The following is a 26616-nucleotide window of genomic DNA, read 5'->3' as shown; positions in this document are numbered from 1 at the left end:
AGGCTCACTCTTTGGTCGTGTCTTAAAGGCACTCCCCTAAGTTTGGACTTAGGGGTACACAGATCCAGACCCACAATAACACATACAAAGCTGAGAGCCTCATGACCTTATGGGGGTACTTGGGATGTCTGTGCAGGATTCCTGGGGGCCACTGGGCTGTGTTAGAGTAGGTTTGAGGCCTAGGCCTGGGTTCTGTTGTCCCCTCCTCAGGTCCTCTGGCAGCAGGGAGTAGACCAGGAGCCTAGACAACCAGGGGCCTGCCTGCGGTCTCCAGCCCCGGAGAACAGGGTGAGCAAAGGGTGACCCGTGGGAAGGGGCGTGAGTGGCTCAGCATGGTCCTGGGGCCTCGGCCCCACTTCATTTGTTGCTACCCAGGGTTTGGCCTGTCCAGTCTCCCCCTTTCTTGGCAGGGTCTCTGAGGCCCTGAGAGGGCAGGTCAGAGGCTGAGGCAGGCTGGACCCGGAGCTCTGTGCCCTGTGGCCTCAAGAATCAGGTTGTGGTTGGGCTCAGGCCAGGTCAACCTTGATAGAACTGCGCTTTAATGTTCTCTTGGCAACAGCAATCACCATGGGAGTAGAGCCCAGCCTTGGAATGAGAATGTAGACAAATGTGGGTTCAAATCTTGGTTCCTCCACTTTCCAGCCAGCTGGGAGGCGGCCGAGGAGTGAGGCTGTCAGGGTGGCCATGTGCATGGTTGCATGGGGGACATTCCAGCTCTAGTGGCCCAGCTGTGTGGCCTTGGGCTAGTGACTTCCCTTCTATGAGCCTCAGTTTTCCCCTATGTTAAACAAGGCCAGCAATGTCCATCACAATGGGAAGCGTCTAACACAGTGCCTGCATACAGCAAGAGCTCCTTAAATGCTAGCTCTATGGCTAATGCTAATATGGTTGATATTATTGTATCTTGGCGACCTTGGGGCTCAGTCTTCTCAATTGCAAAACGAGGTTAATGATGCTACTGAGGACCCCAGCTGCCCACATGATACCAAAGTCCTCCACTTACCAGCCCCTCTCCTCAGCAGCCATCTGACTGCCCTGTCTTTCCTGGAGACCCCAGCACAGAGCCCAGAGAGAGGGAGGAAAGAAGGCAGCAAGGAAATAAATATCTTGCCATCCATCCATCAGTTAGCAATAGTGGCGTCAGTTTTCATAGAGGTGGGGAATCTGCAAAGTAGTCAAAAAAATATTTCCTCTGTGACTCCTGCAGCCCAGCTGTTCTCTTTCCAGAAAAGTGCTGAGGGCTGAAAATAAAATAAAGGAGCAATGATAGAAAGACACAAGGAAAGGAGGGAGGGCGGAGAGGGAAGGAAGGGCAAAGCAGACAGGAAGAGAAGGGCACAGGGCATGGCAGCCGGGGGTTGGGGGGGGGGGGCGGCAAGGTTTTGCCAGGACCTTTCCGGGCTGCCTGGAACAGCACTGAGCAAGGCTGCCATAGACCCAGCATCGCCCTGAGCCCCAGCCACTGCCCGCCAGAACCTGGGCTCAAAGGCAGCACTGATGAAAGAAGCCTCCGTGATGGTCAGCACTGGGGTCGTTTCTGTAAGTCTTCCTGCTCCACCTCAGGGAGGCCTCTGGGCCCCTTGGCCTTTGAGAAATGGTGGCATCTCAGCAGTGAGTTAAACACTGGCCTCGGCACTGGGCAGGAGACCTTGCAGAGGAATGTCCAGGCTCCCGCTCAGCGTCTGGCCATATTCTGACTCTGACCCCACAGTGGGCAATTGTACAGACCCCTACTCTGTCCGACCTCCACACCTTTGCACCTGCTGTTCTTTCCTCCTACAATGTTTGTCCCTCTCTCTGCATGTCAGGATCCTACCACTCCTATAAGACTGCCTCCTCCAGGGAGACCCCTGGGATTCCCACCCTCCCTGGAGTTTCTCTCTCCTCCCTTCCCGCTCTGATCACTATCTACCTTGTGTCAGACCCTCTTGTGAGCTGGGCCTATCTCTCTCCTGGCTTGTGCTTGGCAGACAGACCTGGGCCCTTTCAGCTCTGGCTTCCTAGTGCCTTCTGTCATGGGCAGGACAGCCCAGGGCCATCACAGGACCTGGTCTGAGAGCCTCCGAGGGCCTTGGGTTCTCAGCAGGCCGCCCGCCCATCCCTAGACTCCCACCAGGGAGGCCACTAGGAAACAACCCACCCAGCTTCAGCGTCAGTGCCTGTAAAATAGGCAGTCAGATCAAATGAGTTCTTGTCCCCCAGCACACACCAACCGGCCCAGAGCCCTCCCCACACTCCACACCCCTCAGCTACAGTGACCCTGCCAGTCCCAGCTCTGCCACTCACCTCTCTCTGACCTTGGGCAAGTGACTGTGCCTCTCTGCCTCTTCTCCTCACCTGTAAAATGGGGCCACTAACAGAGCCTTCCCCACAGAGCCGGTGAGAGGAGGAAACAAGTCAGCGCCTAGATTGCAGGAGGGCCCTAGTGCCTGGCGCACAGTAAATGTGCAAGAAGAATTAGGCATTTTTATTTTTCCCCAGGCTCTGTGGTAGGGCCTGCCTCCCCCAGGGCCAGCTTATAGGAGAGCACTCTCGCTGGCTGTCGGCGAATCCCAGCCCAGTCACTCATGCCCGTCAAAGTCCCCACCCTTCCTGGGGTGCTCCTGGAGACAGAGATGCCTCAGAGGCCCAGTGGAGGAAACCTCTCATGCTGGAACCTCAGGCCGTGGGGATGGAGATGGGAGAGTAATCACGGCAGACTCCCCCTGCGGAGAGGTCTGGGCCGGGGGCTGGCCCTCAGACCTGCCCCGAGGGTGGGTGCATACTCTGCCACATCTGCTCCCAGGATGAGGCTGGCTTGCCTGTTCCTGCCTGTGATCTACCTGTTCATAGATTTGTGACCTCTATTTGGGGTGCAAAGAGGAGGAAAGGAGAGCTTGGCCCTCTGGATGAATTGTGAGCCACAGCCTGTCCCCTCACCCCTCTCCTCTATCCTCACCCTCTACTCAGCTCTCTCTTGGTTGCCATCACCGCAGGGCGCTAGGAAGCAGTACTCCTTATGGGGACAGAACTAGAGTGTGCCAGCATGTGTGCCTAGGGGGGCGGTGCCTCTGTGTACATGCGCAGGTGCCCCTGCATGCTGGGGTGGGGTGGGGTGGGCTCCCTCCAGGGCTGCAGGCCTGGTCCACATGCACTTCCCTGCCAGGCAGCTAGAGCACAGGTGGGAACAAGCAGTGCCTTTACTGACGACGGGGGCTGTGGATGTGCCTGCCCCTATTATACCCCAACTAGGCTCATGCAGAAGACCCTTCACCACCCTTCTCATGTTGCTGGCCCCTGCCTGAAGCAGGCGGAGTAGGCAGTGCTGTCCCAGTTGGTAGATGGAGAAACTGAGGCCTGCTCATTCACTGGACTCACCTTGGACTGCCAGCCAAACTGAGGCTCTCTGGGGCCTCCTGGCTCCCCTGGAAGTGGAGATGTCTGTGGGGCATTTGGGATCCTGTGCTCCTGGGCTGTCTCCTCTTCCACGGCTGAGTAAGGCTGGCTAATGTCCACCACAAGCGGAGAACTGTTAGCGAGGTGGGTCACTTTGCTTCTCTTTTTCCTTCAGTCCCAGAGCTGACTGCTGGCTTGAGGAAAGGCTGCCAGCCTTTCTCAAGGGGGTCTGGAGTCAGCTTTCCAGTGGGACAATTAGACATGTGTGGGTACCAAGTGAGCACAGGCAGGCAGCTAAGGGCCATCGAGGCCCTGCACGAGTTAAGGACCAACCTGCCTGGGGATGGGGGGGTGAACACTGTAAGCCTCAATTTGTTCCTGATGCTTCCCACACTTCAGACATCAGCTGGCATTCATCTTTAGCTATGAGATGTGCAGGTATACCCACCACCCCGCCAACACACAGACGTTAACTAAATGTGAAAATGTTCCTGCCGAGTTCACGGGTGGAGAGAGAGCTGGGCACGGTAGAATGCATGGTGATGAGGTCCAACCCTCCTGCTTCTTGGGTTGACTCTAGGGAGAGAGACAGTGAGAAGGAGCAGGCCTTAGGGTTAGCCCTCCATTACACTCCATTCTACCCACCCCACATGTTTCCTGGCCACCCTCCCTGGCCCCTGCTCCCTGTGCTGTGTTGTATAAAGTCTTTGCAAGCTGGCTGGCTAGGGCTCCCTCCTCCAAGACCCCTTGGCCCCCTGATTTTGGGAGTGGGTGTGTGGTCTTCTTAATCCCACTGTCTTTAAGGGAAAATGGAGGCTCCCAGAGAAGCCAGTTCCAGGGGTGTGTGTATGGGAGGAGGAGTGTCTTGGTGTGCAGAAGGGGGTCCACAAGTCTGTGAGTCACTGGGAAATTTCTGGAGGGCACACCAGCCTCTCTCCCCACTCTCCTGATGAGCCACCACGACGGGGCAGGTATTTATGGCTGGTTTTCACGCCCCAGCAGGTGGTGTGAACACACTGCATCTGAGTGTACATGCTATGTTTTAGTTCGAGAGTGTGGGGGCCCTCCCATTGTCTGGGGCCTTCCAGATCTCTCTACTTTGGCCTGCCAGCCTGAGCCACGTCATTTACCCCATGGAGAGGATTCTCCCTAGGGATCCCCCATCTAACCCCAAACCTCTGTGACTGTCACCAGGGCCACATCTGGCTTCTGGTCCTGCCTCCACCAGGGTAAGTCACCTCCTTTCTGAGCTTCAGTTTTCTCATCTGTGAAATGGGCACAGTAGCCCCTTTTGCACGTGTTGCTGGAGGGATTGAGGGAGCCAGCCCAGTGCTGTGTCCATCAGCTTCAGGAGTGGCCAGTGAGAAGCTTGCCAGAGCTCAGTCTGCCCCTGGCTCAGCCCTCTCTGGGGCCATGTCCTGTCATCTCAGGGGTAATGCACTGGGTTGTCTCTTGCCCTCCTGGTGTCACTCACACTTCCACCTTATGCCAGCTCCATTTCCCAGGTAACAGAAATTCCACAAGCAAGTGGTGGGCCCAGAAGGAGCAAACAGAAATTCCACAAGCAAGTGGTGGGCCCAGAAGGAGCAGGTAGATGCTCAGGTCTGCCCTTGGGACCTCTGGAGCCAGGGTACCCACTCACCCACCTGCCCTCCAGGCTCTGGACAGCCAGTTGTGAGGGGTGGGCTCCCAGGACAACGTGGGTAGAGAAGGTATAGTTGGGGGGCACAGCCTGGGTACAGACCACAGTTGCTGCTCCTCCCAGCACAGATGGGAAGCCTGGATGGGGGCTTGGGATTTCTGCCTGCAGACTGATGGGCCTTGGAGAATAGGGGAGACGCAGAAAAGTCCTGCTCAGGACACCTAACGCTGACCACGCAACAGAGACAACACTTGACATTTAACAATGATACACACAGCACAGATCTGCAACACAACACAGTTACTTTAAAAAAAAACACACACAAAAAACCGGATACATACACAAAGCAGATCCCGCTGCACCAACCAGACTCATGATCACAACGGTTCACCCTCTTGAGGGCCAACCATGTGCTGGTCCTGTTACCAGGGCTCTGAATGGATGATGTCGTTTAATTCTCATGACCCTTTGGAGCAGGGGAAGGGACTTGCTCCAGTGCTCTGCCCAGAGGGTCCATCTTCCAGAAGGTTCTCCCACTCATCACACCCACTCATTTCCTTGTTTGCAGTTATGTCATCCTCTGCCCAGTTCCCTACTAGAGGGAGATGAGGAAGGAGGGCAAAAAGCCCTGGGTATCCTGCCTGGAGGTGCCACCAGACTCTCAGGAATGGTTTCCCACATCCATACCTGAGATTTTCCCTTGGCTTGCTGCCTCTGGGCCAGAGCTGTGGCTTCTCTTTGGATGTAAACCCTAAACCATGGAGCTTGGGGACCACCTCAGTACCTCCACCTCACTGACCTCTGTGCTATCACTGGCAGGACAGCACACCCAAGATGGCAGAAAAGGACCTGCAGGCTCCTACAGCCAGAAGAGGCCCTGCAGCAGCTCTGTGGACCTGAGGCTCCTGGGCTTTCCTCCTTGCGTGCCCACCTTCCACATGCCCCATGAGCCTCTCTTCGTCTTCGTGTACCCTGACAACTGCTGATCGTTCCCACAGTCCTTGTCAAGGTCTGACCTAAATAAGGGAGGATAGAGGACCCTTCTTGCCTTTGAAGGTTGCCTCAGCCCCCAGTCCTACTCCCAGGGCCCTGGGTCTCCCCTGAGCTCCTGGACAGCCCTGCTCTCCCACCTGCTCCAGCCCAGGCAGACTTCCTGCTCCCTAGTCCTTCTCAGCTCCCAGCACAATCTAGGGGGCCAGGGTAGGTCCACCTGTCACCGGCCCAGGGGTCTGGCTGCCTTTTTCTCCCCTGACCCTCTGAGAGAAGTAGAGTAAGCTGGAGAGATAGAGGAGAGAGCGATAGAGAAGGACAGACCCTTGATGGGTCAGGAAGGGGCTGATAGTGATCTCTGGGGTCCACGAGGAGCTGTGGCTTGACCAGCCCACCTCCAAAAGTACACATGCTCAGTTCTTTGTAGCAGTGGGGGGTCATACCACCACAACTTCTGCATGCTCCCACCTTTCAGTTTGTTGCAGACTTTGAAACCAGACAAACATGTTCCAGCTTCCCCACATAAGACCTATGTGATCCTGGGCAAAAGATGTCCCCTCTCAGGGCTGGGGGGGTGGGGCGGGCGTGGCACGGAGGAGTCCTTAGGGCCCAGAGTAAGCACCTATTCCCAAGATTTGTCCCTCAAAGATGCCTCCATCCTTCTCTGACCAGGCTACCTGGCTGTCACTGCAGGCACCTGTCCCAGCTGTCCCCACCCTGCTGGGCAAGTGATGGACAGGCAGGTGCTGAGGGCCAGAGCTTTCAGGCAAGAAGAGAGCTCCTGGGAATGCCATACCACAGTGGCTGTCAGAGCGCTTGTCCCAACCACAACGCGAGGCCGTGGACTGAGCGTGAGAATCTCCCTACCTCCTCTGGAAGCTGAGTTGAACTGGTGTGGGGAGAGGCAGGGGGCGCAGGCTCCAGACTCCAGGCTTTAACGCTGACTTGCTGTGTGATCTTGGGCAGCCACTGATGCCTCTGTGCATCTGCAAAATACACCACAGAGGGACAGACCAGGGCTGCACAAGATAAGATGAGGAGCGCAGAAAGGACTCCTGGAGGAGAGGCCCAGCTCAAAGCGTAGCTGATCTTTCAGGATTCCCTTCTTTCCTCTTGGAGAAGGAAACCACTGGCAGAAAGAATGCTCTCCTAGGGGCTATTTCAGGACCCGGGGAGGAGCCTGTCTGCTGCCCAAAGCCTGAGTGGCAGGCCCAGCCCTGCCCTGTGTGGCCTTGGGCAGGGGATAGAGGGTGATCTGGCTGCCTCTCCAGGGCCAGGCCGGGGTGGGGGGCACCTCCCCTAGGCCCAGACGGCCTCCTCTTGCCTGGTGTGGCCTTTGGCAGGGCTGAGCACAGCAGGGGCACCCACGTGACTAAACTAGGCTGACTGTGCCACCTCCCAGAGGGAGTGTCTCAGAGACTGCAGACCCCAGCCAGAGACAGTGGGGCTTAAGCTCTTGATCATCAAGGAGCCAGAATGCTAGTGGCCCAGCCATCCTCCTACCCTCCCCTTCCCCGTGAGGCCTCTCTGTTGGCAGCTCTGGCTCCGGGCCCTGCCTCCATCCTCCTCCTCTCTCCCTGGGGGTAGGGGTGCCCTGTGTGTGGTGGAGCCTGGCGGGGGTGGGGGACCAAGCCCTGGCAGCTGGACACCGTCACCTTCCTCAGCTAATGTCCCAGACTCAGGCTTTAATGGAGTGTAACTCGAGCCTGGAAGAGGGAAGCCTCATCAGGCCTGATCTAATTCGGAGCCTCTGTGAGATGGGGTGGCTGAGGAAGGTGGAGGGAGTGCCCTGTGCACAAGGGCCTGTTGGGCACCAGGAATATGACATACATGTGCTCCTAGGACCCTCCCCACAATCCTCCAAGGTAGACGTGACTATCCTCAGGTAGCATGCATGGAAAGCAGCTCAGAGAGAGTGGATGACTTGCCCGAGGTCACACAGCCAGTAAGTGGCTTCCCTGAGATATGCACCTTGTGTGTCTGGCCCCAGTGTCCAGTTCTTCCCAACACCCCGACTGGCCTCAGAACATCAGGCTGGGCAGGACCTCAGAGTTCTTCAGGCTCTTCTAACATCCTGTGTCAGGTTTGTCTAGCCTCTGCTCACATGTGGCAGTGATGGGGAGCTCATGGCCTGTTTTTGGCTCCTCATGTCTGTGGACCTCTTCTCTCTCCCCCACCACCAGACTCCACAGTAGGTCAGGATGGGGCAGGGAGTAGGGAAGCCAGTCTCTCAGCTTCTCTCCACACCCACCCCTCATCCATCTCACTCTGCAATCAGGGATGGTATGGGGGGAGCCTTTGCAATCCTGAGCAGCCGGCCACCCCTTAGCTAACAAGCTGTTTATGGGTGCGACATGACACCCGCTTTCTTCTGTATAACTTCAATAATTTATGCGCATATTAGCGGCCAGCCTGCCACCCTGGGTCCCAGCCAGACAGGACAGGGCGTTGCAGCCCGGTGCCTCTGCTGATATTTACTCTCTCCTACCATCAATTATTAAGGAGCTCTCTTTCGTTTTAGCACATAATTACATGCGCCATTATAGTTCAAATTCCCCTGCTATTAATCCCTCTGGAGAAGGGCCTGGCCTGCCCAACAGGGCTGAGCTGGCATGGGGACCCAACTGGTTGGAGAATGCAGCAGACAGACACCCTATCTGGGAGAGAGACAGTGGCAGCCTCAGCCCCACACCCCCTCTCAGCTGAGCTGGTCGCCATTGCTGGCCTTCCTTGGGGCCAGCTAACTCTGCCACCATCCCAGGGTTTGAGCCTTTGCACCTGCTGTCCTCTCTGCTCCAAGCACCCCCTCTTCTGTACAGCTGGTTGACTCCTACTCACCCTGTGGATTTCAGCTCAGCATCACCAACTCCTGGTTGTCTGGCCTGACTCCCCAATGCCTGCTCTATGCATGCGCAGCTCCCCAGAGCTTGCCTCTGCCTGATCACATTGCATTGAGTCTTGTGCTCTAGACCGTGGGCTCTTTGGGGCACAGAAAAATCTGTAGCAAATGTTTGTTAGGTGAATGAGTGAATGAATGAGTAGATAGATAGATGAATGCCTCCACCTGCCTCACCACTAGTGAGCCCTCTGAAGCACCTGCTCCTGCCCCTTCCTCCAGGAAACCTGTCCTGATTGCTTCAGCCACACACATCTCCCTCTCCTCCCAACTCCTCCAGACCCTCCTGGTGTGGGCTGGGATCCCCTAGAGGGCAGCAAGGCCCAGACCTTCCATCTCTGCCCCCAGCACCAAAAAGAGGGCTGGTCAGGATGGAGGGAAGGTGAATCTCAACAATCTCAGCTCTGCTCTGTGGCCTGGGGAAATTGCTCATCCTCCCTGATCTTGTTTCCTCATTGATTCTGTGGGGATAATAACAGTTCCTACTTTACTGGGTTGTGGTTGAGGCTTCTGTGAGATCATTTATAAAAGCACCTGATACAGGGCCCAGCACAGTGTAGGTGCTCAAGCAGTATTCCTTAACCTCAGCCATTGTCTGCCTGTGAACTGAGGCAATGCAAAACTGAACCAAACTGAACTGCGTTGAACTGAAGCATATTATTCACACGTTCTCTTGTCCAGGGCTCCTTGTGTTTAGTCTCCCGTGCTATGTAGCTGGCCCCGGGCTTGGCTCACGGGGGCTCTGCAAATATTCCAGATGGATTAGTCAAGACATTCCCAGCATCTCAATCCACACCTACCAAGGGGGAAGGGGGCAAGTCTCTCCGTGCTACAGAAGGATAGACTGAGGCCAGGGAGATAATGCGGCCTCCCTCACATTAGTGGCAAAGTGAGGACCTAAGCCCTGGCCCCCCGCTGGCCTTGAAAGCCCAGGAATATCTGCCTGGAGGCCCTGTGCTTCAGTTTCCTCCTCTGTAAGAAGAGATAAGAATAGGATGGACCCCAGGGATTGTTGAAAGGATAAAATGCTCATGGCAGACACTCCAGAGGATGGGGTTCAGGATAGGCCAAGTCTATCCACCCCCCTCTTCTCTCCCCAGAGGTTCCGCCCCCCAGGAATCAGTATGGAGCATTCTCATGCATGGTTTTGTATTTTTCCTATATATGTAGGTATCCAACACAGTTTATAGAGTTTGGGGCTTGTTTTTAAACCTTATATAAACAACACTATCTTGTGCATATCTTTAGTCTTTTTCCTCCACATTGTGCTTGTCAGATCAGCCACGCTGACTTGCGTAGCCCTGGCTTACCATTTTCATTGCTGTGTAGTATTCCACTCTGTGATTATACCACCTTCTGTTCCTGCCTCCTCTCAGTGATAGGCATTTAGGGCATTTCCAACCCTTCACTATTAAAACATTACACCCTGTGAACGTTCCTGGACTTGTTGTCCATGGACGTGTTTCTCCAGGGTCTATGCCTGGAAGGAATTCTTTGGGTTATAGAGTGCAGCTTTTCAGCTTCACTAGATAACCACCAAGTCGCCTTGTCTTTTTTCACCATGGCCGGCTGCAGGCCCTTTGCCTTCATTATCTCAGTGCCCCCACCAGGTTGGGAGAAAGGAATTTTTATGCCCACTTTACAGACAGAACATGTATTAGTTATCTCCTGCTGCATAACAAATCACCCCAAAACTTACTGGTGTAAAACAACAAATATTTGTTATCTCACAGTTTCTGTGGGTCAGGAATCCAGGAGAGGCTTACCTGGGTGCCTGTGGCTAAAGTATCTCACAAGGGGGTCAGGGGGTCAGCCAGAGCATCAGTCATCTCAAGGCTGGACTTGGGGACGGTCTGCTTCCAAGCTTGCTTGTGTAGCTATTGGCAGTTCTCAGGGCCTTGTGGGGTGTCGGTTCCTTTCTGTGCAGGCTTCTCAACAGGGCAGCTAATAACATGGCAGCTGGCCTCTGTCATAGCAAACAAGCAAGTGATGGGGAGAGGGTACCCAGGATGGAAGCCAGAGTCTTTTTGTAACCTCACCTCAGAAGTGATAGCCCATCACTTCTGCCATATTCTGTTCGTTAGAAGTGACTCAATTAGTCCAGCCTATACTCAAGGGGAGGGGATTACACAAGGGTGGGAATACCAGAAAGCAGAGACCATCGGGGGTGATCTTAGGGGCTCTCTATCACAGGGCAACTGAGGCTCAGAGAGGTGAAGTGACTTGTTCAGGGTCACACGGCCCTTAGAGACAGAGTCAGGACTGGAACTCAAGACTGCTTGACTCTGAGGCTGGATACCTTCTGAGCTGCCACACTGCCTTTGACTTAAGTTAATAACAGGTTCCGACTGAAGTTAATAAACAAGTCTCCTGCGCAACAGAACTCAAGACAAGCACTTAATGAATGGATTTGCTAATAGCGCTGCCTGTTTGCACATATTAGCTTAAGTTCCCCCTGACATGATCCGTGGGGACAGCTGAGCCTGGCTCTTGGGAGAAACTGCTCTGCCAAGCCAGGAGCCCAGATTCCTAAAGAGCCAGAGAGTGGTCCCTTTAGTCATACAGCTTTTTGGTTTTGCCCTAAATTTAATCATTTGGGTGTTTTTGCAGTTTTTGTTTTTAAATAGAGTGCACACTTCCCTGTGTTCTGAGGAGAGCTGACTGCAAGGTCTGGAGCATCAGGTATTCCCCTGGAGGGACTGCGGGGCGGGCGGGGCGGGCAGGGCAGGGCAGTCGGCCCCAGACGAATGTCCTGCTTCTCAGCTCCTATGGCTACAGCAGCCAGGCACCCAGCTCAGCAGGGCTGTGTGGCCAGGCTGGATAGGGGCCAGCCCCAGGACCTCAGCTTTCTGTCAGGGCTTCTGCCTTGGGTCCTCCAAGGGCCTTTTGGCATCCCATGATTTTCAGGGTCATTCCAAATAGTGGAGGTTGCTGCCCAAATTGCCTTCAGATAAGTGAATGTCACAAATGCTGGAGCATTTCCAGTGGAGGTGTGAGTGACCCAGGTCCTGAGATGAGGGGAAGTGAGAGCTGAGGATTCAAGAGTACCCCTGCCCCCATGCCTCTGCATCCCTTTCTCCAGAGGAACCCGTTGCTCCTTCCTGATTAATGATTTCAGTCGAGTTTAATTTGCATCCATCATACCCTCTGAATCAGGGCTCTGCGCCCTCTGCGGAAACTGGAAGGGACACAGGATCATTCCCTGCCCTCAGGGGACTCCCAGTTCTCAGAAGACAGAGAACTTGGTCCAGACCTCTCCTAGTGGGAATGCTGAAAGGGACCTTTGGATAGACCCCATCTTTGCAGAGGGGCTGCGGTGTCAGGGAGCAGAGAACAACCATAACAGTAAGTATAATAACCATAAAAACACCTACATTTATTAAGCACCTACTGCATGCCAGGCTCAGCATCAAGTACTGGGTATACGTTTAGTCAGGAGATCCTCACACCAACTCCGAGAAATGGGTCCTACTGGTATTCCCATCTTACAGAGGGGAAACTGAGCCTCAGAGAGGTGCCCAAGGACACAAAGCCCAGCTCAGAGCAGGAGACGGAGGTGCTTAGAGAAAGCTTCTGGAAGGAGGGGGCCACACAGGGCCCTGAATTGGAAAGGGAGGAGGGGAAAGGATTCAAGGAAGCAGGTCTAGGGTCTGAGAAAGCTCTCGATGACAAGACATGTCTGCAGTGGGGGCTGCCAGGGAAGAGGATGCCCCAAGGAAGTGGGGGTGGGGCTTCCATACCGCTGCCCTTGGAGTCTTGGCCTCAGCCTGTACTCACAATGGATGGCCCTCCATGTCAACCAACGCATGTCCACATCCAGTTGAGCCAGCCACTGTGCAAAGAAGTCCCTTTCAGCTGAGCCCTGGTGCCCTTCCCTGTGCTGGCTGCCTGTCCCATGCAGGACTTGGAGGACCAGAGCTGGGTGGGGTGCACCTGAATGAGTGACCTTGACTAAGTCCTTTCCCTTTTAGGTACCTCAGCCTAACCCTCTGTAATATGCCTAGGTGGGACTGTGGCATCCTGAGTCTCTTCTGGCTCTTGGGGAGGGGCTAAAGAGGGGGCAGGAAGGCCCACACCCTGGCTGCAGTTCCTAGGCCCACTTCTAGAGGGGACTTTCCTGCCAGCCCCTCATCTACCCCCCACCCCAGTGCCCCCAGCTGCACCAGCATGGGGCTCTGACCTACGGATTTTTTGCCACTTCCTGATCCACTTCACTCCAGCCTGAATCTCTAGGACTTCATCATCCCAGTGGCCACAGTGACCCCAGCATGGGTGAGTGTGGGGCTTTGTCAGTGGCTCTTGGAGGCTACAGGGCCCCATGCTTCTGGGCTTCAGCCCCCTAGGCATTCAAGGAGCCCCTGCCTGAGGCCTCATCCCAGTCTGCCCACTGTCTAGGCAGGGCCACAGAGCCCTGAGCTTAGAGACCTCCGGCCCAACCCCTCATTGCATAGCTGGGAAACTTTCACCTAGGGACAGGGAGTGAGCTCTGAAGGTCACACAACAAGTTTTAAGAAGAGCGCTCAGAATCCAATTTGTGGCATAAAGCGGGACATGGGGTCCACCTGCTCCACAGGGATCTCCAGCTGGATGCTGGCTCCAACCCACTCCCCCAGCTCTGTTCCATGCCTGGTGCCACTTGCCCAGCCCCTACCTGCCTCCCCAGCTCCTGGTCTCCATTTTTCCTGCTAATTAGAGGTCGTAGCAATGACTCCACTGTCCCAGCCATTTTAGAGCTGTCATTAATTTCAAGTGCCTTCAGAAATAATCATCATTGTAAAACCCCTCGCTGCTAGGATGCAAGCGGGCAGGAGCAGCACAGAGCAGGCATGCAGGCAAGCCTGTGTGTGCCACACATTCCTTCCTGTGCCTTGGGGCCCAGTCCTGCCTCCTGCATCCACAGCCTCCCAGAGTGGGGGAGAACAGAGCTTGGGCTCTGATGTCAGACACACACAGAGCTTCAAGGCCCAGCTCTCCCTCTTACAAACAGAGTGAACTTGGACAGGATACCAGCCCTCCCAGAACCTGTTTTTTCCTCTGTGTAATGGGCACAGCACTACCAATCTTGAAGTAAGACAAAGTATGTGAAGTATAGCTCAGAGCTTGACTTACAGTAGGAACTGAATAAATGTTAGAGGGTCCCGTCCCCTACTCCAGAGTCCCCTGGCAAACCCATTCCAGCTCCTTTGCTTTGCTGGGAACACTCAGGCTGCAGCAGGCTGGCTCCTTCTGCTTCCAGATATCAGCTCCTCCGTCATCGGGGCTTGCTGAGTTTTCACCCTGAAGCCCACTCATGAGACATGGGCTCAGGCCTGCTCCTGGGAGCTCCTGCTCAGAGCACAGAGAAGGAGGAGACTGGGCCCTTGCCTCTAAGGCCATTTCAGTCTGGGGAGGGGAGACAGGAATGGAAGAGATTGGTCTTAGCTTGGTCTTGACGCTCAGGTGGAAACCAGGGTAAGGGCATGCTGAGCAGGTGGGCCAGCGAGGACAAAGGGCTGGAGGAGTGGGTGAGGATATAATCCCCAGTTGTGCCAGTGAAGTTGGACTGGGCCCCCCTGATGTTTCACATTCTTATGGCCCTGAAATCTCTGAGAGGTTGGGGGCCACCTTCCCAGACAGGAGTGGAGAGAGACAGGTTCTGCAGCTCACGCAGAGGCTTCTGACTGGGTGAGGACCCAGGGACAGGACCCCCTTTTATGGGGTCTCTAGTGACAAGGCCAGGGGCCTCCACTCTCACCAGGCCCAGGCTGGACTCTCAAAAAGGCCTTTTCTCCAAGTTCTTCCCCAAAAGCCTCCCCCTCCCCAATATTTCCACAGGTGCAATGAGACAGGGGATGGTGGGAGGGGTCATATCTTTTGGAGAAACGGAAAGGGAAAGGACTTGGATACTGTTTACAATGGAGAACTAAGGCTGCGGGGCAGTTCCTCCCAGACACAGCTCTTTGGTCATCCTGGTTGCCTTCAAGACTCAGAGGGATAATGGTGGGCCCCAGCAGATCCCTCCCCAGGAGGCAAACTTCCTCAGCCAGCATCTGGGGGCTGCAGGCTGGGGGCAATGGGTTCTCCCCCATTTCTCCGCCGAGATCACTGAGGCAGGGAGCAGGTGAGTGGGTGGCGGAGATACTTGGTGGCCGCGCAGTCCCTGCGTCAGTCGCCGCTCCAGGAATAGCCCCCGCCCCCGCTCCCGCCCCCCCAGAGGGTCTGCACGCCCGGCGGGTGCCTGGCGGAGCCTTTACGCAGGAGTTGGAGAGCGTCTATTCCTGTCGGGCTGGTGGGAGGAGGCGGCGCGGGAGGGCAGGAGCTCACGGTTAACTCAACAACAGCTGGTGGGGGGGTGTGGGAGAGGGGAAGCTGTGGAACCTGGGAAGGGGCTCCAGGCAGCACAGAGTTGAGAGGCCAGGGAGCCGCCTTCGCTGGGCTCTTGGAGGGAGGGAGACTCCTGTGCCGCCTCCTCTCTTCCCCTCCCACCTGTAAGTCCCTCTGCCAAGCCCGCCCCCTAGTGGTTTACTCAGCTTTAGAAGGCTATTCAAATTCCTTTTCCAGGCTTTACTAGCTGTGTGACCACGGGCAAGTCCTGTAACCTCTCTGAGCCTGAGCTTTCTTCTCTGTCACAAGGGGAACAGCAGCGCCTCCTCTCTGAGTTGTTGGAGGATGAACGTAGAGTGCACAACACAGCATCTGTATCTGCTAGGAAGGGCTCTAGCTAGGCCTAGGATGAGGATGGACATAGAGAAGACAGGAGACGGTTCTCCAGGCAGAAGTGTCCAGAGTGGTGGTGTGGCAGTGAGACTGAGAAGTACCCAGACTCTGTTTAGCTGGAACGAAAGGTCCATGCAACTCTATGGGCTGTGTGTGTGAGGCTGGACAGTGGAGAAGCAAGATGGTGCTGGGGTTGAGGGAAAACTGGTGGCCCCACCATGCCAGCCTGATGTCTGCAGTGAATGTCAGGCAGGCTCCGTGGGGGTTGGGGCAGGATTCCAGGGTCTGTCTCAGAGACTGAGAAGCCTTGGGCCAGTCTCCTGCCCTCTAGCCTCAGCTTCCTTCTCTCTATGTGGAACCCCTACCCTGTGGGCTTAAGGTGTCAGGAGCACTAATGTGCTAATGGGGTGCACTCCCAACAGTGGAGAAGGGGTGAGTGTGCCTGGTAGTGTCAGGAATGATGGTCATTCCAATCAAATTAGCTTAGTGTTAAAGGGCATCTGGCTTCAGGGAGATGGAAGGTGTATAGTGGAAGGAGGTGAGGTCCCAAGGATTGTAGGAGTCTTTGCCAAGAAACCTCTGTCAGCTGATTCTCTGTATCTGCTGGTCAAGGAGAATCTGGATCTCTGAGGAGTGGTCCCATTCCCTGGGCCCGTCTGAGTATGTGGCCCCAGCCCAGGATCCTCTGGACCGTTGGGGAGCGGCGGAGGGACAGCCAAGCCCAGACTGAGGCTCTGGGCTGCTCTCTGCTGTTCGCTGGGTGCAGTGCCCACGGCCAGAGCGGCCTGCTGCCCTCTGCTGGACAGAAAGGCAGGCTGGGCGGGGACCCAGGCAGCAAAGGGTAGCGCAAGACTCGGCTCGAGGTAGAGCTGCGGAGCTGGTGCGCCTTCCTCGCGGTCCCTCCGGGCTTCCCTCTCTACCTGATTCACCCCAAGGCCGCCCCGATGTGGGCCCTCCAGCTATTCGCCGAGATTTCCGAGAAAAGGGGACAAGGCGCGGGACGGAGGTTCCCGGCCTGACCCTACCCACGCCGTCCTCCAAACAACCCTGGCTGGGTGGGGAGCCTTGCCTGTTCACGTGCGTGTGTCCGTCCACAAAGCAGGGTACAGTGACCCCAGTTGACACGGGTGACACACGCGAGCGTGCGCGCACACGCCCAGGGAGGACTTCGGGTCAGACTCCTCGGGCCCGTGCTGCCCGGGACTCCTCGGAGCCCGGGACTCGGAGGGGCGCGGCCGTGTGCAGGGCTGGAGCACCGGGGCCGTGGCTCAGGCGCCAGGCTGACGCGCCCTTCGCCTGCGCCCCCCTTGCCAGTTTCGCTGCCCCATGCATAAGGGGCAGTGGTTGGGGTGCGCCTCGCTCTCCGCCCCCTTCGAGTCCCCGCCTCACCACCCCCTCCCTTGGTTTTGCGGCCGCGCCTTCTCCTCCCCCGCCTGGCTCTGGCTCGCTCGCTGCCTCCCTCCCTCGGCCCCTCCCTCCCTGGCTCTCTCCTCGCTCCTCGCGCTCCCTCCCCGCGCCGCGGCAGAGCGCGGAGCCCGGGCGGGAGCCGGTGCGGGCAGCCGGCGCGGGCAGCCGGCGACAGCGCAGGCGGTGGGTCGTGGTCCCGGCCCCCGGAGCGTGCGGAGTCCCACCCGCGCCGCTCCGGCCCCTCTCCCGACGCGGGGCTCCGAGCAGCATGCGCGGCCGCTGCCCACCGGTCTCAGCCCTGGCTCCGGCCCCGCTGCGGAGCGCGCCCGGCCTCGACCCCGGCCCTAGCGGCAGAGACAGAGGCGGCGGCGGCGGCTCCAGGCCGGCCCGGGGTGCAGAACCAGGCTCGTGGAACCGGCATCGCGCGTCCTGAGCGCACCCGCCCCTCTGCCCGCCGGGGCCGCGGTCTCCTGCCTACCCACCCCCGGGCTCTTGCCCTGGCCCCGGTTCCGGCTCCGGCTTGGCTCCCGCCCGCGTGGCCAGACAGACGGACGGTTAGCCCTGAGAGGGTGCGTGCACTGCCAGGCGGAGGTGTAGGACGAGGAGGAGGAGACGGAGGGGGGGGCTGGGCAGGGGCTGGGGCCCGGCGGAGGAAACATGCGATTGGCGACCAAGCCGAGCGGACCGACTGCGCGCCCAAGATGCAGGTGAGCCCGGCGGCCGCGGCCCAGCCCGGAGAGGGCAGCCCCGCTGCGAGCGCCGCCGGGAGCCGCCGTCGGCCCAGGCTGCGTCCTCCTGGGGCTGCGGGGCCCCCCACCGCTACCCAGACCCCCTTTTGGGATCACAGATCTGAAGATTCTTCCTTTTCCGTTCTTCCCACCCCAACAAATTCCAGGTTGGCTAGCTGGGACCCCAGAGCTACAGAGGGGCCCCCACCGGCGTCCTAGTCCTGCTGGTCCTCCATTGGCCCTACCATTCCAACGCTGGTCACCCTGGAGGGTAAGCCCCTGCTCAGCGCTGGGTGGCTGCCTCTCTCCACAGACCCCGGATACCCCCCAGGCAGCCCTAGCCAGCACCAGGTCCCCCTAAGCTGGTGGATGCAGGTCAGGGACCAGCTTCCTCCACAGGCTCCAGCCCAGGCACCAGCTCTCTCCCCTCACAAGGAGCAGCCCCTTTCCAGCTCTTGCCCATCAGGGGGAGAAAAGGAGAAATGGGGGTAGGGATAGTGGTTGGGTTGAGGAGGACCCAGGAACCCTTCAGGGTTCTCCCCTTTGTCTGTCTTCAGCCCAGGCTTCTCACCTCCTCCTGCCCCACTTTTCATTCTGAGGCAGAGCCTGTGGGAGGTGGAAACCAGCTGAGAAGAGGAAGGTGAGGAGGGAGCCCCTGCTCTGCCCCCGACCCCTGGAAGGTGGACTGTGGCTTCCTGCTCCCCAAGGTACCCCCAGGAGAGATCTCCCTCCAGGTGGACCCAACTGTGAGGAGGGGTGGGGCCAGGCCCAGTGGCAGTCCCCTCCCTGTTTTTTTGCCCTTGGTCCCAGCCCAGCCCCATCCAGCCCTGGTTCTGCAGGCATCGGCATCTCCTCTTTGTTCTCAGAGGTCCTGGGGTCGAGGTGGGGGAGAAGGGGCATCTGGGAGGATGGGAATGGCTCTGCCCTGGTGGGTTGGGAGTGCAGGAGGCCCTGAGGTGGGGGAGCAGTGCCATCTGGGCAGTCCTCTGCTTGGCTTGGGTAGCTGGAGGGTGTGCAGCCCAGCCTGGCCCGTGGCTCCAGGCTCAGCCCTGCTGGTCATTGTGCCAATGGCTCTAGCAGTCGTGCCTCCCGTGCCCAGGGAGCAATGAACCGCGGCACCCAGGCGGCAGAGAGCCTGGGGCTTCCCCACGTTCAGCGGGGAGTGCCAGTGAGGAGGAGAGGGTCTGCTGTTTTGTCCTCGTGTGGGCCGGGAGGGGCTCAGAGTCCTCACACCTCTGGGAAGATCCCAGCACCTGGTCTGCTGGGACAGCTTGCCTGGCCTTCCTGCTTTCTCCCCATGCCCTGAGGCAGGAGCGAGGATAAGGTGGCAGAGGTGAGAACTCCTTAGAACCCAGATAGGGGCTCCCAGCAGCACCCAGCTGCCCTCCTGGAGGGGGGCATAGCAAAGGCAAGGACAGGCCCCCTCTGGTCTTCTTGTCTCTACCCCCTCCCCCACCCCCTGCCAATTTAAATGTGAGATGGGCCTTGGGTAGGGCTTGGTCAAGGCTAAGGAGTTAGAGTGGGCCCCTAATCCAAGGGGCTGAGTTTTGAGGGATGGGTGTGTGCCCGAAGCTGAGTATCATGGCACCTGGGCTGAGGGCCCCTGTGTGACTAGAGGGAGATGGAGCGACCGCTCTACTCCTTGCAATAGTCTTCTTTGATCCTGCGGGTCAGCTCCTCCATCCCCTGCCTCTGAATACCTGTTTTTTCCCATACTAGATATTGCTTTCTAAAAGCCAGAATTCCAGAGGGACACTGGAGGGGGAAAAAACCTCTCTCGTGAGGGTGGGTTGTTGTTCAGCATAAAGCCAGACAGGATCGCTGGTCCTGTGATGGCTCATCTGGTGCTGTTCTCCAAGTACTTCCTGAAGCAAATGGCAGGAGGATCGCAGGCTGGGGGGGTCAGTCCTGTTGAGAAGTGAGGCAGTACAGTGATTTGCACAGGGTCCTGTGGAGGCGTGAGGCAGTGTGTCGGGTAGGACTAGGGAAGGCTAGGGAGGGAAGGCATTAGGTGGTGGTGGTTTCAGAGTCAGGGCCTTGGTCTGCTGCTTGGGGCCTCTTGGTCTAGCTGTCCTGTGTGCGGCACTCTGTGGAAGGATAGTGGCCTTCCAGCCCCAGGCTCCCTGCCCCTATGGTTACCCATTAACAGCTCCCTGCTCTGTTCCCACCAGTCTATTTACATATCCCCCCATCACCTGGCTTGGTCCAGCATCCCTACCCAGAAAGCCCTCTCCTCTGCTTCTCCTGGCTTCTCCTCCAAGAAGCCTCCCTGACTGCTCCAAGTCACAGATCCTCCTCCTCCAGGCAGCCACAGTGTAGAACCATGCTGGTTTACACCTAATATTGTACCAACCCATTCTTCATGCGTTTATTCTATACACTATGTCTCAGCTGCTTGCTTGGCTCTAGGCTAGGCCCTCCCATGGCCCCCGTGGATTGCCTTGAACACCCTGGACAATCCTGAACCCTCCCCCGGGCTCCCCTGCCTCGCCCCTAGGATAGGGAAGACACTGGGAGGCACCAGGGAGCAGCTAGTGGCTGGTGGCAAGGGCTACCTGGAAGAGGTAGTGTCCTCAGCCCGTGTGGATGGACAGAGCTAGGTGATGTTAAGGATGCCCCAGGCAGGAATTGGGGAGAGCCGAAGGCAAGGTATGCAGGAGCACACACAGGCACTCAGTGGAGGGTGGGATTTGCTCCTGGGGGGAGGTGGGCAGTGGTCCTCCAGGAAGAGAGAGAGACTGGATGGTCCTGAGGCAGTAGCAGACTTTGCAGAGACACAGAAAGCAGGGGATTCCAGAATCAGGGAAGATTCTTTGTGGAAAGAGTGCCTCAGTGCATTTGAGGCATCCTTGTGTTGAATGAATGACTGAGTATCCTTCGATGCTATGGGCCCAGTAGGACTGTGCTGACAACAGTCTTCTCGCATGTGTTCAGCTCCTTTGATGTCATTTTATAGTGAAGTTGTTGAGTGTGGATCCTGGAGCCAAATGCCTGCATGCAAATCTCAGCTCCACCACTGCCTAACTCTGTGACTTTGGGCAAGTTACTGAGTCTCTCTGGGCCTCCGTCTCCTTGTCCATCAATAGTGAGGATAACAAAGGTGTTACCTCTGGGTCATTATGAGAATTGTGTGTTAATGTATGCAGAGCATTTAGACAGAGGAAACTCTCACAAAATGCTAGCACCTCATAGGTTATATCAGTGATGTGCACTCAGTCTTAGCCTCGTGTGTGGTACAGAGATTTGATTTTATAGCTGAGAAAACTGATAGCCAGAGAAGTGGAAAGACTTACCCAAAGTTCCCAGCTTATGAACATGGGGCTCGGTCTGGAATGCCTTCCTCCTCACCTCTGGTCTGGGGCTCTTGCTCACTGGTCTGGGCATGGCCTGTAATTAATTAATCAAAGTTTTGAGTATTAATAATAATAATATAATGAGCACTGTGACCCTACGCCCCAACCTGAACACTAACCCTTTAATAACGACGTACATCTTCCACGTGTTTCTCCTCACCCCATCCCTTGGCTTCTTTCTCTGAGGCAACCACTACCCTACATTACCTATTTAACATTCCCTTGCCTTTTTAAAATCATGCATTTCAATATATAGAAATTGTTCAGTTATAGTTATTTTTTAACTTTGTGAAAAGTCCTCTGGAATTTGTTTTTCCTTCAACATCATATTCGTAAGGTTCATCTATATTGTTGCAAATAGTAGTAGATGTAGTTCATTCATTTCCACTGATGCATAGTGTTCTGTCATTTGAACATGACACAGTGTGTCTATCGTTCTTCTCTTGATGGGCGTGTACGTTGTTCCCCTTTTGCTCTTACAAATGCCGCCAGGAGCCTTGTTGTCCTGTCTCCTGAGGCAACATGCAGAGCCCTCCGGGGCGCACAAGTGGGAGCAGAATTGCTGGGCCTGGGGCATGTTCTTGATCAGCTTTACTAGGAGATGTGCCCAAGTATTTTCCCGGTTGGCTGGGCCAGTTTTTGCTTCCCCACAGCAGGAGATGAGTGTTCCTGTTGCTCCCCACCCTCACCAACACTTGCTATGGGAGGACGTCTTGATTCATTCTGATGGAATGAGTGTAAATGATGTTTCATTAGGGCCTTGATTTGCATTTCTGGAACACAGGGTTTCTGATATATGAAATGGTGGGTGAGCAAGGCAGCAGCCTGTGTGTAACAGATGCTCGCTAAGTAATCGTCACCTCTGCACTTCATCTTCCCCAGTTGTGAGGATGCTGTCTGTACAAGCCTTGAGCTCAGAGATGGGCAGGAGCAGTCAGGGAGGTCTCCCCCACGAAGGGAGAATGAAGGAGGAGCAAGGAGAGCTTAAGTCCTTACACATTTAGAGCCAAAGGAAGCCCAGTGGCTCTGTGTTCACCGCCATGATGGGCAGGGATGGTCCTAGCTGGGGAGGTAGACGGAGACTGTGCTTCATTATTTTAATAATGTACAGCCCCCCAAAACCCTGTCTCCACACCCTGGCACCTGGTGCAGGGCTTGGCATTGGTGAGTGCTTACTAAGAGTTTGATGACTCTAAGAATGAACACTGCATGGAACAAATGTATGTTTGTTCTTCCTTCATTCTCACCTCCTTGGGGAGTCCTCCCTGATTGCTCTTGCCCCTTGAGTGAATGAGGGGTGGCTGAGTGAGATGGCTCCTGGGCATCGGCGAGGCCCCCTGACAAGGCCCTCAAGCCCCCTGCCTAGCCACAGGGGCTGAGAAGCCTGGTGCTGGCAGGCTCGTTTGGAGCAGCTCCCCTGCCAGCCTGGCGCACCGACGATGATTCCCTGCCACTCTCCCGGCCTGGGCCTGGGCCCCTGGAGCTGGTTGGAGACGAGCGTCGGGGCTGGCGGAATAATTATGCCTATTTCATGTGACACCCAAATTGATTGCCGCCAGGGTGACATTACCAGGGCATTGTTCCCTGTCTCCAACCTCTTATTACATGTTATTAGGATGTGTGGTATGTGTGTGTTTTTCTATTTTTTCCCATTTCGGGGAAATAATCTCTCTCTGCCACCTCTTCTGCTTCTCTCTGCAGAGAACCTGCTCACAGCTCTGAGAGGGGGTTGGGGACTGGCCAGCATGCTTCCTCTGCCTGGCCCAGCACAGGGCTGCAGATGTGGCTGGGGGGTTGACCATCTCAAGTCCTTTTGCTTGGGTGCAAGATAGGGATGTATTAGAGCTAAGAGGGGCTGCTGAGGTGTGGATCCCAGCAGAGGAGTCTTCCTGCAATGTCCATGGTCTCTGCTTGTAGATCTCTCGTGAGGGGGTGCCCACCCACTATCTATCAAGGCAGATCTTCGATCTTGAGCCATCTGATCTTCCATTTGATTCCTCACACTGAACTAAATGGGCCTCCCCTCTGAGTCCACCCATGGGTCTTGGCTCCACCCTCTGGGCCTGCCCTGGACCTTTTGCACCCTGTGCCTTGGGACACCCCTTAGAGATTTGCAGAGATGCCAGTGCCCCCCCACCAAGTCTGGGTTCTCATGAATGGGCAGCTGGGTGGTGGCATCGATTGTGCCTGAGCAGAACGCAGCACCCACATGTATCTGACCAGAGGGGTTCATCCCCTCATATAGCAGGTTGGAAAAAAAGGGGGTTTTGAGATGGTCAACTTGAGATGGTCAACCCCCCAGCCACATCTGCAGCCCTGTGCTGGGCCAGGCAGAGGAAGCATGCTGGCCAGTCCCCAACCCCCTCTCAGAGCTGCGAGGGGTTGGCCAGAGCTCAGTTGAGCAGAGAGGGCTTTGAACAGTCAGTGCCAGGAGAGGGGCAAGTGTTTTCACTTAGAGTTTGCCTGTCCGAGTTATAAATAACTCACTGGACCTTGGCCTGTGATGTATTGAGGGTTGTTTTAAAATCTTTTCTCCTTTTTGAGGCAGAAATCAGCCAAACCTTCACCCATCCCTGACCTAGCCTCCCCACGTTACCCTGGCATGACGCTAGGGAGACGGTACCTGCAGGGACAGGCAGGGTCCTCCCCAGGTCCTAGCCCTGAGGGTCTGGGACCTCGGACAAGTCCCTGATGCTCTTGGGCCTCACTTTCCTCGCCTGTGTGATGGTGTCTAGGGTGACCGTCCCTCTGGAGTTAGACAAGCTCAGTGACCTTCGGCAGGTGACCCAGCGGCTCAGAGCCTCAGTTTCCTCATCAGTAGAGTGGGGTCGGTGAGACCGCCCGCACGGGATATGTGGTGAGGGTTGGTGGGCTCATTCCGCAAAGCCCTTTAGTGCATGTGTTCCATCTAAACGTCTCTTCTCGTCCCTCTTCTTGAACTCTCTGCTCCGAGCCCTGCGAGGGCAGCGTCAAGTCTGCCATCTCCTTTCCTAGAGGAGGCGTCTAGGGCCCCAAGATATAAAACCACTTGCCTACCATCATGCAGCTTAGCAGGCCCTTGAACCTGAATCGGAGAGAGGCAGTGTGCAAGAGCGGTCAGGACAGCCTAGGGTCTAACTGTCTCAGGCCTAATCCCAGCTCTGCCACTTATCACTGTGTGATTTGGGGCAAGTTGCCTCACCTCTCTGTGCCTCAGTTCTCTAATCTGTAAAATGAGGATAATAATACCAACCTGATAAGATGGTTGCGAAGGTTAAAGTTCATGTCTGAGCTCATATTGTGCTAGCTGTGTGACCTTGAGCAAGTTACAGAAACTCTTTGTGACCTTGAGCAGGCTAGAGAAGCTGTTTGTGCTGCTGTTTTTCCCATCTGCAAAATAGGGACGATAGCAGCACCTGCCTCAATGGGTAGTGGTGGGATTACATGAATTTTTATATGTGAAGTACTTAGAATAATGCCTGGCACATGAAAGACCCTCTCTAAGGGTTTTTGCAATCATCATCATCGTCATCATTATATTTACTAGGTCTCTGGCCTTCAAATCCCACTCCTGTTCCACCCCTCCCCTCAGCTCCCCCTCCCAGCCTCGGATCTCTGAGGCTGTCACCGCCCCCTCTCCCAAGCCCAAGGCTTGTGGCCTGCTCCCAGGTCGGGGTTGGCTGGTTTCTAGCCCTCCGAAGGCTGAGATAGGCCAGCCTGAGCTGTTCCCATAGTAGAGGAGCTTGGGTAGCTGGGGAGAGGCCCTGGGGGGCCCAGGAAGGTGTGCAGGGCTGAGGGCATGAGTGGGGATGAGGGAAGTGTGTCTGCCGGGCACCCCTCAAGGGGCCACTGGGCTGGGTGGGGGATGGGGCCAGAGTTCTTCAGGGGCGTCTTCCTGCCCCTCAGAGGCTGGGCTGGCATCTCAGACCTGGAGAGAGACACAAAGGGAGATATGGGAGTACAAGACCTGCCTTTTCCTTGAGCTCCTTCCAGTTACCACGTGGGCACTTGCTACCCTTCCTCAGTTCTGAGACAGCGCCAGTCCAGGTAGGGGTGCTGTGTGCTCAGGCGGGCCCAGCACAGGCAACAGGGAAGCTTCCCAGAACCAGTGCCCCCACCTCCCCCAGGCTGGCTCCCAGCTGCCCAGCTGGGCTCTCACCTCAGAACAACCCTGTTAAGGGACTGGTAGGGCCCAGAGTGGTCCAGGGCTCACTCAAGGTCACGCAGCAGGGCAGAGGTGCACTGGCTGGAGTACAGGCCTGGGACCTGTGAGCCCAGTGCCCTTTGCTCCCCAAGAAGTGGCCTTCTCTAGGCTTTGCCCCACCCCTGTTTCTCCCCACCAGGCCGGCCACTCCTGGAGGGCAGAGCCTATTTATAGAAGCTGTTAGACACTAAGATGCTTTGACAATTAAAATTCATAATTTATCCCACAAATGGCTTGGGGCTGCAGGCTGGCCGGAAGGCTGGCAGCTCCTGAGATTAGCTGTGCTCCATGGGGTGGGCGCTGGGATGGGCAGCGGCACCCTCCCTCAGGTGCAGGGGGGCCAGGTACTTGCCCAGGGCCACATATGGGCAGTTGTGGCAGCTAGGGGGACCTGGTGGCTGCCCTGGCAAGCAGCTGAGCAGCCACACTGTGCCCAGTCAGCACCCTCCAGCCCGGCTGAGAGCCAGTGAGCATCTTTGGGAGAGGATTGAGTTTCCAAGAGCACCTAAGAGATGGAGCTGGTGGCGCTGGACCAGGGAGGGCGGGGAGTGGCGGGAGGAGGGGCAGCAGGCACACACACCCGCACCCACACACACACACCCACACACACACCCACAAACACACAGGGGTGCCTGCTTTCCACACATACATACACCCCGGGGGCCCGGCAACTCTTTGCTAGAACCAAGAGCAAGAGGAAAATAAAGAATTATACAAGACAAAGGACATGACCTCAATTTTCTTCCAGGTTGATTTTTCTCTCCCCGTGGGGGCGGCTGAAGGAGGAGGAGAAGGGAGAGGGCAGGCAGAGGCGGGCAGCCTAACCGGGAGGAGATAGACACACCCTCCCCGTGGCCTGCTGGCGGGGCCAAACCGTCAGTCTGAATTTCTCTTGCTGGAGCTCAGCCTGAGCACTGGCCACCTCCTCTTGGGGTCCCCTTTCCCCCCACGCACCCTCCCCATGTGCCAGGAGGTGGCCCCTCCCTTCCCGGCTCTCAGCATAGCCCTGCTGGATTAGGCTGCCCAGGAACTGAGTTTCCCCATTAGCAGCTCACACCTTAAGCCATTATCAGCCATTCACACCTCAGCAGGGATTGGATTAGCCCTAGAAAGCCAGAACGGAGTGTCTTTAAAAGGAGTCCAGGGACCTGGTCAGGATTTGGGGTAGGAGGGAAGCAATTAGGAGTCCCTGGATGCTCTCCTATGGACCAGGCTACAAGTCCTCCCACCCTGAACGCCTTTGTTCATACTGTTCCCTCTGTGGAAAATGCCCTTCCCCAGCCCCTTACTTGGCCTTTGGAAATGTGTCTGTATTTCAGTGACACCTCTTCCTCCTCTGTGCAGCG

The 26616-nt window shown here is 56.4% G+C and overlaps 1 protein-coding gene across 14 annotated transcripts in view; it reads left to right on the top strand.

The window, feature by feature from the left end:
* Window positions 1–26616, top strand: part of LINGO1 (leucine rich repeat and Ig domain containing 1) — a 209762-nt gene that overhangs the window by 174220 nt on the left and 8926 nt on the right. For 2 of the 14 annotated variants that reach the window (XM_070621005.1, XM_070620970.1), the window contains one exon: window positions 211–288. The exons of 6 other annotated variants lie outside the window; for them this stretch is intronic. Coding sequence is in view for 1 of the 8 variants with exons in the window: in XM_008535254.2 (XP_008533476.1) it covers window positions 17708–17713 (6 nt within the window). In the remaining 7 variants the exon portion in view is untranslated. Of the gene's footprint in view, window positions 1–210; window positions 289–5836; window positions 6027–16908; window positions 17714–17901; window positions 18006–26616 lie in introns of those variants that run through there. 6 more of the 14 variants (XM_070620990.1, XM_070621016.1, XM_070621020.1 and 3 more) reach the window with 5 other exon arrangements.

Source organism: Equus przewalskii, chromosome 1 (genome assembly GCF_037783145.1).
Source record: "Equus przewalskii isolate Varuska chromosome 1, EquPr2, whole genome shotgun sequence".
NCBI lineage: Eukaryota > Metazoa > Chordata > Mammalia > Perissodactyla > Equidae > Equus > Equus przewalskii.
The sequence above is the reverse complement of the archived record's forward strand: the minus strand, read 5'-3'. Positions and strand labels throughout refer to the sequence as shown.